This window comes from Pelophylax lessonae (assembly GCF_965119305.1).
Source record: "Pelophylax lessonae genome assembly, chromosome: 2".
NCBI lineage: Eukaryota > Metazoa > Chordata > Amphibia > Anura > Ranidae > Pelophylax > Pelophylax lessonae.
The window spans coordinates 174902470-174924511 of NC_138769.1; the positions used below are offsets into that span (position 1 = coordinate 174902470).

At 42.3% G+C, this 22042-nt stretch overlaps 1 protein-coding gene across 1 annotated transcript in view; it reads left to right on the forward strand.

Annotated features, from left to right (window-relative positions):
- LOC309548008 (adhesion G-protein coupled receptor G4-like) overlaps window positions 1-22042 on the forward strand; it is a gene marked incomplete at its 3' end in the record, with an annotated part of 102730 nt that overhangs the window by 70448 nt on the left and 10240 nt on the right. Inside the window, exon 3 of the mRNA XM_082247990.1 lies at window positions 6000-6599. Coding sequence (XP_082104116.1) covers window positions 6000-6599 — 600 coding nt within the window. The remainder of the gene's footprint in view (window positions 1-5999; window positions 6600-22042) is intronic.

Genomic DNA, 22042 nt, shown 5'->3' on the forward strand with positions numbered 1-22042 from the left:
GCCCTCAGGTCAACTACCTGAGGCTGCATGGCACCTTTACAGAGGAGGTGGCAGCCGCCCCCTCCCTCCGGGACTCTGCTATCCAGACGAAAGACCTTGAGCACATGTGCTCCTGGCTTTTATACAGTATCGCAGCATGCACCAAGACGCTTTCCTCTGCCAAATCACCAGGGCTGTATTAGATGTCTGTGCACTCAATTGTTAGGTTTCCTCCCACTGTCCAAAATATGCCTCCCTATTTGACCAGTTTGAAACACTCTGCAGACAGACTGAGTTGCACCTGAGCACATTGAGCAGACCTCACTAACCAATCCTGCTCTCTGGTAGGCAGAGAACATACTAGATTTACCTGCAATCCCCCTGGTAAGCAGACAGGAATCAAAACTATACTTTTCTCTCTCTAGCACCTACCTAGGAGGGTGCTACACCTGCTAAATCTTTAGTATGCTCTATGCTTAGGGAACACATTTAGTGCTAGAAATGACAGTGTGGTAGAAACCTGCCATTTCAAGTGTCCTTAACCACTTGCCGACCGCCGCACGACTATTTACTGCGGCAGTCAGCACCCTACAGGCAAAACTATGTAGGGCTACGTCGCTTGCCCACGAGCCTCTAGGGGGCGAGCGCGCGCCGCCGAGGTGCACTCCCGCTCGTTCACGAACATCCCCGCGCGAGTGGCTGGCGGCTCCGATGTCCGCCGGTCACTCGCAATCTCCCGCTGGAGAGAGAGAAAGGCAGGCGGCTAATGTAAACAAAGCCGCCTGTCCTTCTCCCTTCTCTGCATAGATCATACGATCCTGCTATGTAGGATAGTATGTCTCTGTGCTTACATCACAAGCCACGCCCCCCCCCCCCACAGTTAGAATCAGGCCCCTAGGGATACATTTAACCCACTGATCACCAATAAAGTTAACCCCTTCCATGCCAGTGTCATTTTTACAGTAACAGTGCATATTTATAGCACTGATTACTGTAGTAATGTCACTGGTACCCCCAAAAGTGTCAAAAATGTCAGTCAAGGGTCCGATCTGTCCGCCGCAATGTCGTAGTCCTGCCAAAAAAATCGCAGATCGCCGCAATTACTTGTTAAAAAAAAAACAATAAAAATGACATCTTTCCCGTAGTTAGTAGACGCAATAACTTTTGTGCAAACCAAAATACGCTTATTGCGATTTTTCTTTTTTTTTACCAAACATGTAGCAGAAAACAAATTGGCCTAAAATGTTAAAAAAATTCAATTTTTACATTTTTTTGGGGGGGAATTTCATATAAAAAAATGTGAAAAATATTGTTATTTTTTCAAAATTGTCGCTATTTTTTTGTTTATAGCGCAAAAAGTAAAAATCGCACAGGTGATCAAATACTACCAAAAGAAAGCTCTGTTTGTGGGAAAAAAGGACATCAATTTCATTTGGGTACAGCGCCGCACAACCGCGCAATTGTCTGTTAAATTCACGCAGTGCCGAATTGCAAAATAGGGCCTGGTCTTTGAGCAGCCAAATCCTCCAGGGCTTAAGTGGTTAAAGAAAAAAGTTATAATCAAGAAGCAAAGAAACAAAATAGCACTACTCTTCTATTTTGACCTAACTGATCTTTTGGGGTAAGAAAAGGATAGCTGGAGTGGAACCTGCAGAACCATCAGAGCCTGCCTTTTGGGGGTCAAAAAAATAAAATGTATCACTGTATAAGCCCCTCAGCTTTTGCTTAAAAAATTTCATTGCTTGCTAAATTAATCTCTAATAATAGGAGGTGGGTGGTTAGTTCTGCATCAAAATATCTGCTCTCCTACTATCTACCTACTGAAAGAAAATGGTTCTAGGCCAGGGAATCTGTATAGTGAGCTCTATAAGAACCAAGAATTTGCTCTGACATTCCTAAAAGCTGCTTCTTCACACTGCTTCAGCCTCCTGGGATGCTAAAGTTTCTGTGGTATAGGGAAATACTACACACCTCCTCTCCCTTCACCACAGTGCATGATTGGAGCCTGGGCGACATTGATTCATGCACTTACGTTAACTTTGTTTTAAAAGGTAGTGATTGAACGTACAAAATTCTCAAAGAGGACCAATTGATTTTTTAGGAGAAGTTTGTAAGATGAGATCATTACTTACAGCCATTCATGCATCGTAAACCAGCAGAAGCAAGCGCAATCAAGTCTAATTCTACTGTAAAACTTTATTTTCTATAGCCACAATTAGGGTGGCCATGAACAAACAGGTTTTTCATGAAATTCAACAACAGTTCGAAGATAATAGAAGTTTCTCAAGGAACAAAATAACTGGTAATAACAGTGAAAGCCTTGTTCCTTATGATTAAAGGCTACGTCCACCTTTGTACTAAAATGCACTATGCAGTCAAGGGACCCCAGTGCTTTTAAAAACAATTTGTAGCTAAATTTGGAGTTTAATTTAGGCACCATACCTAGAGGCCCATTGCAGCTGACCTACAGCCTGGATGAAAAACTACTAATGGGAGGGATCCCGGCCATCCTGCCTGTAACGTCTGGCACACTCCCAGCATCATTGTAGCAAGCGCTCTACCTCTTTCAGTAATGGGAATGCGATGTGCAGTGCTCCCGCTGCAACAGGGGAGGGAGAGAAGAAAGTTTGGGGTTTTTTTTTATTTTTGCCTTCCTCTGGATCAACTGTGGGTATAGGATTGGGTATATGGGATTGTATGGTTGTGTTTTTCTTTTTTATTTTGCATTGGTTAGGCTAGACTTGTGTCTTCTTTCAACCTGACTAACTATGTAGCTATGTAAAGTGAACTTGGCCTTTTAAAACAAACTGAACTCCAGGTATGGACTTTATTGCATATTTACATTGGTCCAGCTTGGCCCAACGTAAGTATGTACACCTCATACCTGAGGCGCAGGTATGAGGTGTACATTCATTGAAAAAAATACAAGGCATTCTGTGACTGGCAGCAGGACCCAGAATATTGTGGTTCTTACTGTATGTAGCACCAGCTACTATAGTGATTGTCAGCTTCCCCAGCAGCCCTATAGGTATGAGATACACACACTAGGGATGATCGAACTTTTGAAAAGTTTGGTTCGACCAGAACACCCGAATTTCCCGAAAGTTCGGTTCGGATTCCAGAGCCCCATTGAAAGCAATGGAACCCGAACTTCTGGAATCAAAAAAACAGCATTTTGAAGCCCTAAAACCCAATAAATGCCCCTAAAAAGTGCCTAGGGTTCTGGGTCATGCCCCAGGGTCTATGAATCAGGCAAAAAAAAAGAGATTTCTTTGGATTTAGTGTCTGGGGGGTCTGAAAAGTGTACCTGTGAAGTTTCAGCTCTGTAGCATGTCCAGAACCAGAAAAAAACAGATAATTTTTCTTAGAATTTCAGTAGCGCAGGGATGGTGTTACCCTCCTTTCACACCTGGGCGTTTTTGTCTCAGGCGTTTTTCAGGCGTTTTTTGGGTGTTTTTTTAACTTCTGTATAGGGGTGTATATATATATACCCCTAACCCAGAATCTGCATAGTGGGGTCACCCTGACATGGCAGAGTTCGGTCACCCTAACATGGCAGAGTCAGATCACATTAAAATACACTATGGTCAACCTGACATGGCAGAGTCAGATCACATTAAACTACACTACAGTCAGCCTGACATGGCAGAGTCAGATCACATTAAAATACACTATGGTCAGCCTGACATGGCAGAATTCAGATCACATTAAAATACACTACGGTCAGCCTGACATGGCAGAGTCAGATCACATTAAACTACACTACGGTCAGCCTGACATGGCAGAGTCAGGTCACCCTTAACTACACTACGGTCAGCCTGACATGGCAGAGTCAGGTCACCCTAAACTACACTACGGTCACCCAGACACTTTTACTATCCCTACAAAAACTAGATTTTTGAATCTAACTATAGTGGTATATAGTGCCCTAACTGCACTGCATATCCCTTTCCTCACACTAATAATTGCAAAATGACACTGGAGCTTTACAAGCAGCAGGAGTAACAGAAATGCTTCCACTCTATTCCACATCCTCTGTATTACAGTGATAGAGGTTTGGCGGGGCTATGTTATATACTGGGGGGCGTATGGGGGGCGTATTCACTCCTGATTGGCCTCTGGACCCCATAGTCACTCCAATCGGTTTTTACTGATGTTTCTGGGCCACTCATGGGCTTTTAAAGCCCAGTTCCTGTCCCATTGCATTGTGGGCGGTTCTGGTGGCCGAATTCTGAACTTTTACCGCAAAAAGTTCGAATTTCGAACAGCCAATGTTCGGGTCGAACCGATGGTCGACCCGACCTGTTCGATCATCCCTAACACACACACACACACACACATACTGGACCAATGTTAGTATGCAATAAAGATCATACCCGGCTTCCCCGCTGACAGCTGAATGTAAAAACAAGAATTGCTGGCAATAAAAAAAATTCTGCAAAAAAAAATGGTGTGGGGTCCCCCCCAATCCATACCAGGCCCTTTGGGCCCTTTAACAAGGAGGCCCCCAGATCCAAGCCCCCCTCCCCATATGTGAATGAGTATGGGGTACATAATATCCCTACCCATTCACCAAACATCAGGTAACCTCTGACCCTATGATGACCCCAGCAATGTAAGATTCCAAATTTCTGTCATAACAGGTTCTGTTTAAAGTGTATGTAAATGCTAACAATCAACTTCTCTTATTTTAACCCTTTTAGTTTGGTAAATCTAGCATTGACCGTGTTTGTTGTATCTGTTAAATGAGTGGAAACAAATATTTAAAGATCCTCCCAGGAATCTTGTAAGCTTATACCTACCTGTATACTCTGCCTCAACTGAATTCCCATTTTTGTCTTTCTCTGTGGAATACAGAACACATTCCTCCTATGTTATGGAGCAAGGTAGGATGTGTTTTCTAGTCCTAATTAGAGGTGGGAAGGCCTGGAAAACAAAAAACAAAAAACTGGGAAAAACTCAGCTTTTTTCCTTTTTTTTTTTCAAAACCATTTTTGTTTTGTTTTCTGGAAAAGTTGGGAAAAAAGTGTGAGATGTTGTTTTACAATAAGTAATATATCTATGACATCCTATTCTAACTATATAGCATGAGGACCTGAAAGATTTCTGAGACTTTTATATAAAGCCCTAAATTTATTGAAGTTCTCTCAGCTGAAGACAAGCAAATCCTGGAATACAGTTCATGTAACACTGTATTTCCTAATGCAGTTCTCAAACAAGAGAAATATGCATTTCTGCCATTAGGGGGCACTGCAGGGGAAAGACTCCAGTTTAGTTTGCTTGTGGACTTCATCTTATACCTCCTACAGTTGGGTAATTGTTGAGATACAGTAGATGATATTTTCTCTGTATCTCCAGGTAAGTGGATGAATTTGTCTGACAAATGAGTTTATCTTTTCTTTTAATCTTTATTTATCTTAATTTTACATCTCTAGTCCTAAAACACTTCCTATCCTAAGGTGATAATACTGCCTATCCTAAGGTGATAATACTTCCTATCCTAAGGTGATAATACTGCTTCTTCTTAGATAAGTACAGTCAGTGAGCACTGTCACCCAAGGACAGTTACTAGCAGGATCACTAGGTTAAAAAAAAGAAGGAAAAATTGAGAGAAAGAAAACTGATGCAGTCCCCAAATCTAAGGACTACAAAGATGTTTTTCTTGTATTTAGATATATTTCATGCATGAACATAAATGCATAGATTGGATTTCTCCAAGTATTTGTGTTTTATGCTTAGAGATGTTTATACATCTGTATGGGTGGCTAGGAACCCCCCTGTCCCAGCCAATATTGGGGATAGCAGCAATACTCCAAAGTGAACCAGCGTGATTGATAGCTATTTTGCCCAGAAACAACTTGCTAGGGGTGCATGGTGCACTCTTCATAGCATGAGAACAGTTGACCCATCTGACTTAAATAGACCATGCTTATATTTTATCTCTAGCTGACTAATACAATGGTGAAATGACTAATACATAAACTGTGTTATTTATTACTAAATTCCGTTTATTTTTGTAGCTCAGGCAGCAAATTTTGGAGAATTCAAAGCAGTCTTCAGCAAACCATGTACACAAATCATGACTTTGAGCTCCCCTGTCTTCAACGTAACACAGTTCACTCTGTGCACCTATATAAAACTAGACTCTTCCGATCCCTGGACTGCTTTTACCTATCACCTGCCATCCTCTCCAAGCAATGTATATGAAATTGGTTTACTCGGTGACAGCAGCAGTATAAAAATCTGGATGTTTGGAACTCCAATCAATGTCTATAAAAGCCTAAACTTGCTTACATGGTATGAAATGTGTATTACCTGGAGTGCTCAAACTCAAAACATGGATTTCTATATTGACGGAACTCTTGAAGAAAAACGCACACTGGAAAACTACACTGAGCTACAAGGAGGTGGCAATGTGGTTCTTGGCTGTTCAAAGTTTGATGAAATAAATTCCACGATATCCGTAGGATTGGTAGGGGAACTGTACATGTTTAGAATGTGGGAAAGAAATGACATTAATTATTTTCAAAAGTGCAGTGATGGGGATGTCATAAAATGGGACACTGGATACTGGATCTACAGTCCAGAAGTGGTACAGCAAGATCTAACTCTCCATTGCGGTAAGTTTTTTGTTTTATTTAAGGTTTATTATTCTACGCATTCCCTTGAGTTCTGCATAGGCCTATAGGGGTAATGGGGGTTAACCTTTGCTAAAAGGTAAGCTATTGTTTGTGTACTGATGTGACTGAAATAGGTCTAGAGAAATGACATTCAAGCCTACAACAAACGTTTCTCTGGTCCGGTGTTGCCAACCTTCCAGATTGAAATTTACTGACACAATACCCAAAATTTACTGGCACAGCCAAGTTTTTACTGGCATTTTCAAAAGTTACAAAATTACAGTTTTAACAGCAAATTTCTGTATTTAGGCTACAAAAAAGTATATTATGTAATTTGCAATGTGATTTAAGGAGAATATTAAGGCATAAAACTAAATCAAAAATAAAATATGTAAGTAAGTAGCTCAGGGACAGGACTCAGGATGGCAAGTAATTAGAATAGGCAGGCACACACACATGAAATTGATTCTAGCATTGACATTGACAGCAGAGATGATGATGACACCTCACCAACACCACCGGTCCCCCCCCCCCCCCGAGTCACAGTGACAGTCTCTCTCTGCGCCAGGTGGTTCCTTCAGTCCGCTCCAGTCCATACAGCACTGACAGTCCCGCTCCTGGCTTGCTTTGCTCCCGTCCCACAGATTCACACACAAGGCTCCGGTTGATCAGCTCGGCTCCCTTGCACCATGACCTCACACGACATGCACAGGCACTGCCTCCACCAGACCCACCCTCTGCCGGAACCAGTCAAACACACTATACCAGACACGTAGATGGTCTGGGCTGGCTCCGGACTGAAACTGCACATGTGCAGTTCCGAGCCGAGTGCCACGGCTATATTTTTAACTGGCAAGCTTTTCCTGTCGCTGGCATTTACTGGCCTGTTCTTTACTGGCTGCCAGTAAAAATACTGCTATTTGGCAAACATATTCCTCTTTGTGTGGATGATGTATTTAGCCAAAAAGAAGTGCAACAGTAATACATTATGACTACATAACGTTTAGCAATGAATTCTGTATTTTGCAGTAACTTTTGTTTTTTTCCAGTCCACCTTTGCTGGTTCTGATATATTCAGTTGATTAGGCGTACATTCCTAGTGGCTAGAGTAATTGCTTCCTTGAACTGTTACTCATTGTACTTTTTTAAATGTTTTATCTAACATCTAATATGAAACAAGTTGCCTGCTATTACCTTTTTTACCCAGAAAAGCCTCTTTTATGCATACCTGAGACTGACTTATCCAGAGAATTTGGGGAATTTACTATTCTCCCTTTAGCCCAAGGCAATTTGAGACAATGTATGGCCAAAAACAGTACCTTCACTGTACAGGCAAATTGGTGGGTTGGGAAGTCAAGGAAATCAAGCACTCATTAATAAGTTGAGACTAGAATCATAAGGTTGTACAGAAGAGGCATGCATAGCTCTGTAAATTGTTATATGGTCTAATTGATATAGCCGTTTAAGGTAGACTTAATTTGCTGTGTCAAATATAGATACTATTTCAATTTGTTGAAATTGTGTGACCCAGATAAAGCATTTTACCTTAAGAGTGGTCATATAAGAGACATTTCTTCCAGAAGCTCTCATAAAAGATCTGTTTAGTTAACTATAAAAAAAAGTTAATGTATTTCTTGAAGCCAGCCATTCCATGTTTTATAGCACTGTTAGGAATTCAAAAACCTTAGTCGTCTGACTAATAGTACTTAGCCCTAATAGATTTATTGTGTCCAGGAACTTCACAAGCAGACCGGTAACAAAGAATTGACGCACAACTGAATTATGTGAATATTTTGTAGCTTTTATTATATATATGATGTAGATGTGATCACCCATATTTTTACATTTACTATATATGGTACTATTTTTATACCTTACTATATCTGGTTTACAAGGGTATAGATAATATAGCAAAACAAACTTATCGGTCCTCTATTATGTGATACCATTCACTTTTTACAGTCAGTTTTATATGGGATCTCAACATTCACAGTATCAGAAAACAGAAAACATATACAGGTAATGAACAACAAGGATTAAATATGTTGAAAGTTTGGGGTGGAGGAACTTGACTGGCCTACGTGGAGTCCTGACCTTAACCCGATGGAACACCTTTGGGATGAATTAGACTGAGAGCCAGGCCTTCTCATCCAACATTAGTGCATGACCTCACAAATGCACTTCTGGAAGAATGGTCAAACATTTCCATAGACACACCTATATACCTTGTGGACAGCCTTATCAGAAGAGTTGAAGCTGTTATCGCTGCAAAGGGTGGGCCAGCTCAATAATGAACCTTATGGACTAGGACTGGGATGCAATTAAAGTTCATGTGTGTGTAAAGGCACTCAATACTTTTGACAATCTAGTGTATGTGCTGAACACTCTAGCATACATATCTCACTTACCAGTAATAAAAAACCAAGCGAGTATAATGAAAAATAAGGAAGTGTTGGGTCTAACTTAGACCTTGTTAAAGCAAAGCTTTTCTTACCTGCAGTCCAGCATTGTGATGTCCTGGAGCCAGCCATTGACATCTTAACCTCCCTGGCGGTATGATTATGTCAGGAATTACATACCAAAAGCGGTACAATTGTTTTCATGGAAATTTGGCGTTATGTATTATAGGCCTACAATTCTTAGTAATTACTGACTTAAACCTGACCAAAACAAGACTCTAGTAGACATCCCAGATGTGATAAATTTGAAACACAAACGCATGAATTATATTCAACTAATATTATATTTTTTTATTATTTAATATATAATATATATAATAAAATTATATTATTGATTAGATTATAATTCATGCATTATATATTATATATAGATATATGTGTGTATATATTTATATATATATATATATATATATATATATATATATATATATATATATATATATATATAATATATAACGCATCAATTATAATTGAATCAATAATATAATTTTATATATATATATATATATGTGTGTGTGTGCATATATATATATATATATATATATATATATATATATATATATATATATATATATACATATATATATATATACCGGCTTTAAGAGGAGACAACCAGCAGGTAGGAGGATCCCAACAGCAGGCAGGCAGAAGGACGGAACACCCGAGTCCACACTCACTCTGGGGGCTCACAGGCAAACGGATCAGTTCACAGGCCAGGTCAACAACAGGCGGGCGGCGTGGAATCCAAAGGAGCATGCAGGTTCAAGGTCAGAGGGGAGCCGAGGTCAGGTGCAGGCAGAAAGCAAGGGAAGTCCAAAGTCAAGCCGGGTCGTACAGGAGATCAATCACAGAAGCAGGTAAAAAGGAGCAGGGGTCACAGGAAGCTGCAGAGCAAACAGCAAAGACATAATGCTGCTGCAGAGTTTAAATAGAGCAGCCTGTTGCCAATCACTGCAATTAGGCTGCAGACTCTGCACTAAGTTAACCCCTTAGGTAGCAGACCCATGACAGAGGGTTGCTGTCTAGTGTGTGTTCTTCTGCACTGTTCTGACCCTTTAAACCATCCAGCCTTCCTGACACTCTAGGTTCAGACATGTTGTATGCACCTTTAAATAATACACTGACACAATATGAATGAGCTTTACCTTTTACTCAGATGATAACTTGCAGGATTCTTGTCAGTCAGCTAAACACTGAATAAACCCCTAGAGTTCAGCAAAACATACATAAAAAAATAACAAGAAAAAGACTTGTTACAACATCAAATGATATCAATAAACACAGTCTCTCAATTATTTAGGTATTCTTATTATGCACTCAGGCTAAAGGGGAACCCCAGGCCGGCCTATACCACCCATATCCTAATGAGAGATAAGGTAGTCTAGATTAGGGCTGAAACAACTAATCGATTAATCGTCAACTAATCGATTATCAAAATAGTTGTCAACTATTTTCGTAATCGATTAATCGGTCAGCCGATTAGTTGTCCTGCATACAGAATGCATTAATTGTTTACATATCAGAAAATACAGTGCAATACGCACATAAAGCTCAGTACACCGTCCATACATGTATGTAGATGGCAGAGAACTTGTGAATGTGTGAAGAGCAATGCCTCATGGGAAATGTAGTCCTGGGCAAGAGAAGGACCCAAGTGATTCTAAAGCAGGGGTGAGGAACCTTTTTTCTGCCAAGGGCCATTTGGGTATTTATAAAATCATTCGGGGGCCGTACAAAATTATCAACTTAAAAATGTGCCGGTTATATTTGGTCAAACATTTAACTAGCCACTAATGTGATGGCTGCAACTGCTTCTCTTTGGTGCGGTGTGCGATGTTAGCTGGTATTGATGATGTTGCTACTCGCAACTGGTTTTCCAGGTCTGCGTCGGTCAGTCTGGAGCGCAGTCGACTCTTTGTGGTGGTAAGTTTTGAAAAGAACTGCTGGCGGGTACTGCTGGTAGGTATAGCTGGCTGGTACTGCTCGTGGGTACAGCTGGCTGGTACTGCTGTGAGTACTGCTGGCTCTGGCTGGTACTGCTGGCTCTGGCTGGTACTGCTGTGTTTGCTGCTGGCGGGAAATGCTGGCTAGCAGCGGGGCCGCGCTGGAGGAAGAGGCGATGTTTCCTGTATTGGTCACAGGCTCAGTGCATTTGATATCACTTCGCCTGTGACTCACTCAGACTGTCAGAACAGAGCTGAAACTATACAGGAAGAATCTGCTCCATTCTGACAGATCAGCTGAGAGACACAGACTCAGCTGCACGGGGGGCCGGACCAAATGACTTTGAGGGCCGCATACGGCCCCCCGAACATAGGTTCCCCACCCCTGTTCTAAAGGCAGAGGTTTTTTTAACCTTGCTATAGGGACACTATACAGTACTATACTTTTCTGCACCCTATAGGGGCACTTTAAAGGCAGGAGGGGCCAGAAGTGCCATGGGGGAGGGGGTACAGAAGAGGATAATCAGTGCTGCTCTGTGAAAAGTCATTACACAGAGAGAGTAAGTATGACAAGATTGTTGTGAAAAAGAAAAAATCCAATCACTTTAAGGGCTCTGTGCTGCGAAGATGACCATCTGAACCCAGAGAAGGTGGAGGCCGATAGACTAGAGGTGATAGAAGGCATTACAACATTTAAAGTAAAAGTTTACTAGTATTGTTTATTGGTAAAATTTAAAATTATAATATCCATGAAAAAAAAAGTCTCAGCTTTTAGTACTACTTTAATTTATTAATGTTATTTTCCCCCCTCCACCCTTCAAATACCTTCATGTCTGACTGCCAGTTAAAATATCCTGCATATCCGACTTCTGGGCATATTTTTTTTTATATACCGTACATACACATGATACAAAATATAATACTTTCACTGTTTCACAGTAGAAATTATAATTCTATATTATAATATTTATATTTGCTGTTTTTTTACTATAAAAAGGGATTTTTTTTTAACCCCATCATGACAGGTGATAAAAAAAAGCATGCTGCTGCTACTAAAGGTCTTCTGCTGCCCATACATGTATTGGATTTTTGGACAGAAATATTTGCATCTATATTTGTTCAAAAATGATTTGTATATTCGTTGAATGGACGAGTGTCGTTTGAAAATTCCACTTGCTTTTAACAATAAATTTTAAAATGAATAAATCTTCTGAGCAAAAACCACATACACTATTTGAAGATTCGTTTGATTGAGATTTCTATTCTGCTCCTTCAAATTTTCCTGTCACTGTTGTTAACAACGAACACCGAATAGACCCCACTAATGGTTAGGAAAACCGGATGAATGTTTTTAAAAATTTTCTTAAAAAAAATGTAGTTTGTGTATGGCCAGCATAAGTGACAGCAGGCGCAGGGAGCTTGTATCAAACTACCTGCCTATTAATAAGGGGGTTTATCATGAATATTACCAATCGGGTCTGAAAATTTGCAAATCAATGTTTTAGGTCTTTTAAAAATATTGATCTCCGAGTCTGATATGTACCACATTTAGTGTCCATTCACACCACTGCGACTTGTCAGCCTGACAAGTCGCGGTCCATTGACTGCTACAGGACCCGTTCTAATAGGAGCGACACAAGTCGCTCGGACTTCGAAAAAGGGTCCTGTACTACTTTGGGGCGACCTCGGAGCGACTTGCATAGACTTCCATTATGTGAAGTCCCTGCAAGTTGCGCCGAAGTCGCGGTGCACGGGACTTCACAGGTCGCCCTGAAGTCGGAGCGACCTAGTGTGAACCGGCACTTAAACCTCTAATAATACATAGATCTGTCTCAGAGTGGATTAAATATCCAACTATATAGCTGGATAGTTATATTTACCACTGCATAGATATTCAAGAATATTAACTAAATTTATTATTTTTTTTATTTTTTAGGTTTTTATCCGATTAGTCGATTAATCGAAACAATAATCGGCCAACTAATCGATTATGAAAATAATCGTTAGTTGCAGCCCTAGTCTAGATACCATTAACGTGTCCCCTTTAAGAGTAACAGTATACTAATGTCCCACTTGCAAAGCCTTGCTAAAGTCTTCACCGGCAGTTGGAGCTCAGGTAATAACAGTTTCCAGAATGACTTAGTGTATGGCAAGAGATGCAGGATAGCTGATTATAATCTTAAGATAATTGGTTACTAATTCAGTTGCAAAGTGTCAGTATTCGGTGTAAAGGAGAACTGTGACAAATGTGGCTGAACTCTGAGCAGGGGCCCTCTCACCAAATCCTGATGTCCATCACTGAGGGTCCTGGAGAAATAAGCGATGCGATCCTCCACGCTCTGTAGCCTCAGGATGCTCTGTGAACTTGTCTACTAGTCCACTCATTTGTTTCAAATTCAGAAACCATTTAACCAATCAGATTTTAATTTACTTTATTTGGAAAGTATATTCAATTATTTTTTACACGTCTCCTATCACTTTACCTTTAATAAATAAACCAATTTGTCTGTTATACAGTAAGTGAAACTCCAATTCCCCATTAATTGTCAGTCTACTAAGTATTTTTCTTCTTTTTTAGTAATTGGCTATAATTTAGTAGAATGTACTAACCTTCAGGAGAAACTTTAGTGGAAAATTTATCTTTAACAGAGCAGTGTTTGGCGCCGTGGGGCGGCGGAAGAGGTAAGTATTTATTATTTAGTTTACAGGTACTTCTTTTACTGGCAAATTTATTTAAGTGACATAATCCACAGGCTCTGAGCTTTTGAAACACACTACTCAGCTTTGGCCAGGCTGAAACTGAATAAATGGCGCGTTCAGCTTAGGAGTTTAAAGCTTAATAGAGAGTTGGGGCCAGCGGGAAATTGTGTTATTATTTTATTTATTTTAGTTCCACTTTAATCACACTTCATTTATGTAGTGGAAAAACTCATCATTGGCAGTACAATATCAAGTGAAAAGTATACATAAGGAAGATGCATAAATATACTGTATAAAGAATAAATCAGCCAAGACCTATTCATATGAGGGTTACATAAAGATTGTGTTTAGTGTAAATACAAATAAACAGTTTCAGCATGAAATCATAGTATGTTACACAAAAATTGATCCTTTGCTGTAATTATTTTAATTTTTCATATGATGTAATGTCAATTCTAAGGATATACATTTCTTTTAAGCTATTACAACGGACATGGTTCTTGAAGGTATATTTTGCTTCAGTTTAGCAGACCACATTCTAAAACCACAGTGACGATATCTTTCCTCCACATTACTAATTAAAACCAGAGTTTGCTCAAAAACTCTCTTTGACAGGGAGAGCAAAAGGAGAAGTGATATTATGGGGAAAGAATATATTCAGTATGGGTCATGTTGCACATGTCTATGTGTTACATAGTTGACAAGAATACATTTAAATATACGCAGAGGTCTAAAAATGTCCATTATTTACTAATATAGACACCCCAAAAAAAAATGCTTTTTCTTTCTTCCTATAAAAGCAATGTATTGTTCATTTATAATTTAACTATTTACTGATCATAGCATGAAAAGTGGAGAGTGGGAAGTTAAATGCTAAGTTCACTGTAATCTTGGTTTTTCAGAGGTTGCATCCTCTAACTGTCTTGCCTAGACTAAGTTGTTATGAGCAATTCACTTAGTGCACAGTTACACATTTTTAAGTATATCTCTAGACAAAACAATTGGTAACTTTGGATCTTGTACAGAATGTTTCGAACCCTGCTACATTTTTATTGATGTCTGTGTCCCTGGTGAGGACATTTTCCATTTCTTTTTGTTCTAGTACCATTGTCACTAGGCCAGAAAGTGATGGAGAGCCAACATTTTACAGTTACTACTAAAACAGGAGATAAATGGCTCGCAAGAGTGGGCGACATTGAACGGATGGGGGATCTGACCTTTGCTCTCCAGGATAAGTCAGCGGAACATAAAGCAAGATGGTTTTATTAGAATCTTTTCTGCTTCTCTGTATAATTCCTCCAATATGCATAACTTTTAACACTTACCTGCAATTTCCACTGCCTTATTGGTATTGAGGTTTTCTGCTCTTCCGGAGGGATTCCCTAACCCCTTCCCACCCTGCTCCCCTTTCCCTGCGTATTTTTTTTTTCTCCCTATCCCTCCTTCATTCTCTCCCTTTCTTGTGTTTCTCTTCCTCTTATACTTATTTTATCAAAAAATGGATGTGCACAGACCCCTGTTGGACACCACACATTAGACATCCCCCCGTGACTCTGGAATTAGTTTCAGAGGACAGAAGGATTTGCTATTAATGTGTGGTTGTTTTCAGCATGAGCCAGTGGCGGAACTACCAGGGTCGCACAAGTCGCACTTGCGACCGGGCCCTGATGTTCCGCCACTGTGGGGGGGGGGTGACTTCTCTAGTTAAACTTGAGTCAGGACAGAGACATTTACTGCAAAGCACAGTGGACCGCCCACACAGTCTCACTGTTGGGTTCATATAATCATATTCATTTTGCAGCCGCAGTTAGAGTAGATGATGGGGCATGCATTCCGGGAGCCGAATCTAGAAGAGAGTAAGCTGACCCAGTACAGTGAAGAAAGAGGTGCTGCAGGAGTTCGTGTGAGGAGACCCCATCTCCTAACAGATGTCAGTGGAGACCGAGACATGTGGAGTGGAAGGAGCGGCGAGATAAGGAGCATTGCAGGGGGAACCCAGTGGACACTGACTGCACATAAGTGTCACCAATCCCAGGCACCCAACACTGCCACTGAGCTCCGTTCTCACCACCACCACTGATTCTATCCCTCTACCAGCACTGCCACTCATCCCATCCCCCCTACCAGCACTGACACTCATCCCATCCCCCACTAGCACTGATACCCATCCCACCCCCCCCAGCACTGATACTCATCCCACCCCCACCAGCACTGACACTTATCCCATACCCTCCACCAGAGCTGCCACTCATCCTGTACCATGTACCCTGTACAATGCCTGAAGCCCTGCATCTTCTGTACCATGCCCACAGGCCTGCATTTACTGTACCATGTCCACGGCCCCTGCACCATGCGCGCAACCCCTGCATCTCTTGCACCATGCCGGCAACCCTGCAACTCCTGTACTATGTCCACAGCCCCTGCATCTCCTGCACCATGCTCAGAGCCCCTGCATCTCCTGCACCATGCTCAGAGCCCCTGCATCTCCTGCACCATGCCCGGAGCCCCTGCATCTCCTGCACCATGCCCAGAGCCCCTGCATCTCCTGCACCATGCGCGGAGCCCCTGCATCTCCTGCACCATGCCCAGAGCCCCTGCATCTCCTGCACCATGCCCGGAGCCCCTGCATTTCCTGCACCATAAGCGGAGCCCCTGCATTTCCTGCACCATGCGCGGAGCCCCTGCATCTCCTGCACCATGCCCGGAGCCCCTGCATCTCCTGCACCATGCCCGGAGCCCCTGCATCTCCTGCACCATGCCCGGAGCCCCTGCATCTCCTGCAGCCCCTGCATCTCCTGCACCATGCCTGCAGTCCCTGCATCTCCTGTGCCATGTCCGCAGCCCCTGCACCATGCCCACAGCCCCTGCATCTCCTGCACCATGCCCACAGCCCCTGCATCTCCTGCAGCCCCTGCATCTCCTGCACTATGCCTGCAGTCCCTGCATCTCCTGTGCCATGTCCGCAGCCCCTGCCCCATGCCCAGAGCCCCTGCATCCGCTGCACCATGCCCGGAGCCCCTGCATCTCCTACACCCTGCCCAGAGACCCTGCATCTCCTGTACCATGTCCGCAGCCCCTGCAACATTCCCACAGCCCCTGCATCTCCTGCACAATGCCTGCAGCCCCTGCATCTCCTGCACCATGCCTACAGCTCCTGCATCTCCTGTACCATGTCCGCAGCCCCTGCACCATGCCCACAGCCCCTGCATCTCCTGCACCATGCCCACAGCCCCTGCATCTCCTGTAGCCCCTGCATCTCCTGCACCATGCCTGCAGTCCCTGCATCTCCTGTACCATGTCCGCAGCCCCTGCACCATGCCCACAGCCCCTGCATCTCCTGCACCATGCCTGCAGCCCCTGAATCTCCTGCACCATGCCCGCAGCCCCTGAATCTCCTGCACCATGTCCACAGCCCCTGAATCTCCTGCACCATGTCCGCAGCCCCTGCATCTCCTGCACCATGTCTGCAGCCCCTGCATCTCCTGCACCATGTCCGCAGCCCATGCATCTCCTGCACCAAGTCCGCAGCCCCTGCATCTCCTGCACCATGTCCGCAGCCCCTGCATCTCCTGCACCATGCCCGCAGCCCCTGCATCTCCTGCACCATGTCTGCAGCCCCTGCATCTCTTGCACCATGTCTGCAGTCCCTGCATCTCTTGCACCATGTCTGCAGCCCCTGCATCTCTTGCACCATGTCCGCAGCCCCTGCATCTCCTGCACCATGTCCGCAGCCTCTGACATGTCCTGTACTATATAAAAAATTCAGCCAAGCGCTCACTCCAAAGGGGAAGACTGGCGTGCTGCTCTCCTAAGGCAGGGAACTCCAACATGAGTACATAAGAAAAAGAGAGAAAGGAGGCGCAAACACCTAGTGCATTACCCATAGTCACTGTTTGTATAATTTTAATAAAATGCTAAATGCATACTCACAGACATGAAGATAATAAAAGCGTGTTACAAGAATCCACCATACATGAACAGGAACATGTCCTTGAAGTCAGGACCGCTAACGCGTTTCGGGAGTCAAGCCCCCTTCCTCATCTTCATGTTTGTGAGTATGCATTTGGCATTTTATTAAAATTATACAAACAGCGGCCTCATGTCCTTTACTATGCCCACACAGTCTATGACCACCTCCTGTACCATGTCCGCACTTTTACCACTTTTAACCGGAATTAGCAAAGGTACGTTCTGAGAAGGGGCACAGAATTTAATGAAAAGAACCTCTGTCCAACTGTTAGGCATGGGGGTGGATCAATCATGCTTTGGGGTTGTATTGCAGCCAGTGGCACAGGGAACATCTCACAAGTAGAAGGAAAAATGGATTCAATAAAATTTCAGCAAATTTTGGATGGTAACTTGATGCCATCTGTGAAAAAGCTGAAGTTAAAGAGAGGATGGCTTCTACAAATGGATAATGATCCTAAACACACCTCGAAATCCACGGGGGATTACATCAAGAGGTGTAAACTGAAGGTTTTGCCATGGCCTTCACAATCTCCTGACCTCAACATAATTGAAAATCTATAAAAGAGCAGTGCGTGACAGACAGCCCAGAAATCTCAAAGAACTGGAAGACTTTTGTAAGGAAGAATGGGCAAAGATACCTCAAACAAGAATTGAGACTCTTGGCTGGCTACAAAAAGCATTTACAAGCTGTGATACTTGCCAAAGGGGGCAGTACAAGATATTAACTCTGCAGGGTGCCCAAACTTTTGCAGACACCATTTTTTTGTTTTCTGTTATTTTGAAAGTGTAAATGATGGAAATAAAATCTAACTTTTGTTGACATATTATAAGAATGTCTAATCTGTAATTTGATGCCTTTTGGAGATTTTTCCATCTTTCCTTGGCTTCTTTATGCACATTTATACAAATTGTTACCTGGTGTGCCCAAGCGTTTGATCCCCACTGTATATATAAAGCCCTACATGCTTTCATATATGTCTTATCTATATATATAATACACTCTTAAAATGTGCTTTAAAATGCATGGTTTTCAGTTTTATGAACAAGAAAATAATGGCGTTATGCTGTTGGGTTGGCATAATAATGCTATGAGGCTGGTATGAAATTATTTCCAGGACTGAATTTTATTCCCAGTCAGGCCCTGAGGAAGGGGCCATCTCCAAAGTGTTCCCACAAAGTTGGGAGCATGAAATTGTCCAAAATGAGTGGAACTAGACTCGCCTCCACTCCAGTGATGCTGTGTCTTGCTGGCCGGTGACATGCTTAGCAGGTCTTCTTTTGAGTTCTGCACTTTGATCATTCTGATTGGCTGGCCTGGGCCCAGGATGATGTCAATCTCACGCATGGGAGGTCATTCATTTTAACAGGTGACAAAATTGCACATCGTATGTCTCTTCTGCATTAAAAATACTGCCTGTTTGCAAATTGTTAACCACTTGACCCCCAGGCCTTTTCTGGCACTTGGTTTACATGTAAAAATCTGTATTTTTTGCTAGATAATTTATTAGAACCCCCAAACATGATATATTTTTTTTAAAGCAGAGGCCCTGGAGAATAAATTGGTGGGTGTTGCAAATTATGTCACATGGTATTTGCCCTATGGTTTTTCAAACACAATTTTTTAATTTTAAATGGAAAAGAAACACAATGCATAACCCGATTTTTTGGTAAAATATAAAAGATGATGTTATGCCGAATAGATAGATACCAAACATATCACCCTTAAAATTACGCACGCCTGTGCAATGGCGACAAATGAAATACATTTTACTATCTATAGGTGACACTTTAAAAGCCTTTTTTAGCCAGATTACCACTTTAGATTTTCACAGGAGGTCTGTTGCTAGAATTACTGCCCATGATCTGACATTGGGGGTGATACTTTACGTGTGGGGCTGTCACTGCGCACAACGCATGTGTTTACCTTTGCGCATGGGCTGGACAGGGGGGACGGGGGAATCTTTTTTATGCTGTCCTTTAAAAAAAAAAATCATCACTTTTTTTGCTGTCACAAGGATTGTAAACATCCCTTGTAACAGCAATAGGCATGTGACAGTACTCTCTGTGAAGAGATCTGGGATTTATAAGAACCCCAGATCCCTCCTCTGCCCTTTAAAGCATTTGATGACACCAAGATCAGTGTGATCAAATGCTTTTTTTTTTTTTTTTAAATTTTACCCTTTAAATCCGGGTAATTCGGAAGTGATGTCAAGTCATCGCTTTTGGGTTACTATATCATAGAGCCGAACCAAGCCAATCTGGTCTTTGTTTGACTCTATGATCAGCCGGTCGAAGCGCCAGCTGGTTGATCGAGACTCCCGGTGGGACAGGAGATCCCAGTAATGCTGTGGAGGGCGGCGGGAGGAGGGACACCCCCTTCCATTGCTTGTAAAAGCAATTAAGTGGCTAGTTAGCTGCTAGGATTGTGTTTTTTTAAGAGAGCCGACCTTCGGCTTTATAAAAGCGGTACTATGCATAGGTGCGGTAATGATGCCTGCAGCTATTATTCCAGTATAACGACTTGAAGTCGCTGTACGTCACTGGTCGGCAAGTGGTTAAAACTGAATTCTGGGCACAAATACCTTTATGTAAATATAGTATATTCCTCATCAGTCACAAAAAAATTCCTGTGTAAATCCCCTTTCTGTGCACCAAATACCTTTGCCAACCCAGATATTACATTGTAAATGTAGTAGTGACAAATTCATTGTGCTGTAACAGCATAGAGAGATGAGTGGTGGGTCCAACCCACTAAAGGCTGCCTGCAGAAAACTACAGGGGTGGCGGGGGGGGTTGACGAGACCAGTCGTACTGCACAAAAGAGAGAACAGCAGTAACCGGTCAATTGCAGAATGGATTATTCACACTGGATTACTGCACAAATCACAGAAGAAATACACAAAGAATACCAAAATTCAAGTAAGAATACACAGCATATGCCTCTTGTATTTAGAGAATGTTTGCTAATCCCAGAATTTAGCTTTAAGTGGGTAAAGTTGAAGCTTTCAAATTTAACCACTTTACCACCGGAGGATTTTGCTGTCTTACGTCCAGGCCACTTTTTGCGATTCGGCACTGTGCTACTTTAACTGACAATTGCGCGGTCATGCGACGCCGTACCCAAACAAAATTTACGTCCTTTTTTTCCCACAAACGGAGCTTTCTTTTGGTGGTATTTGATCACCTGTGCGATTTTTACTTTTTGCGCTATAAACAAAAAAAGAGCGTAAATTGTGAAAAAATAACAATATTTTTCAGATTTTTTTTATATGAAATTCCCCCCCCAAAAAATGTAAAAATCTAATTTTTTTACATTTTTGGCCAATTTGTTTTCTGCTACCTATGTTTGGTAAAAAAAAATCACAATAAACGTATTTTGATTGGTTTGCGCAAAAGTTATTGCGTTTACTAACTAAGGGAAAGATTTCTGTCATTTTTGGTGTTTTGTTTTTTTTTTGTAATGGCGGCGATCTGCGATTTTTTTTCTTGCGGGACTGCGACATTGCGGCGGACAGATCGGACCCTTGACTGACATTTTTGACACTTTTGGGGGTACCAGTGACATTACTGCAGTAATCAGTGCTATATATATGCACTGTTACTGTAAAAATGACACTGGCAGGGAAGGGGTTGATTTTATTTTAGAGGGAGGGGTTAATGTATGCCTGGTGCTTACTGACATGTGTGGGGGGAGGTGACTGAGTGACACAGGGACAGATCGCATGTTCAGCTATGCTGAACACTGCAATCTGTCACTGTTTTCACTTAGGAGATCCGCCTGCTCTGTTTACACAAGCGGGTGGATCTCCAGACTCGATTCCCCGACGATCGGTGAAGAGCGGCGGCGATTGCCGCTGCTCCTCCCCTGGCCCGACTCCCGCTGTGACTGAAAACAGCGGGAGCGAGCCTCCGGCGGCGCGCGAGCGCCGCCCACAAGGGGAGGAGTCCAGCGACGTAGATCTACGTCGCTGGACGGAATCGAGCCACTTTGCCACAGTACAGTCCCAGTGACTGGTCGGCAAGTGGTTAAAGCTAGTAGCTGATTGGTTGTCATGCTCCGCTGCTCCAGATACTTTCTGTTCAAGTCCTAGTAAATTCCCCAAACAATGTTTTCCAATACTCATTTGTTTCTACATACCATGCAGGTCTATATAGACTACACCAGGTAATGAAAAGACGCCACAAATGTGCCTTACGGTTTTTCATTGGGAATAGGTGTCATTTCATGCAACAAAAAGGCTACAATCAGTTGTGTATGTGAGTGTTTTTTTTTTTTACCGTATATTATGCAAGCATAATCTGAGTATCTACATGTGAGTGGACGCAACAGGAAATGTGATCTTTATAAAGTAGCAAAGGTTAGAAAAACATC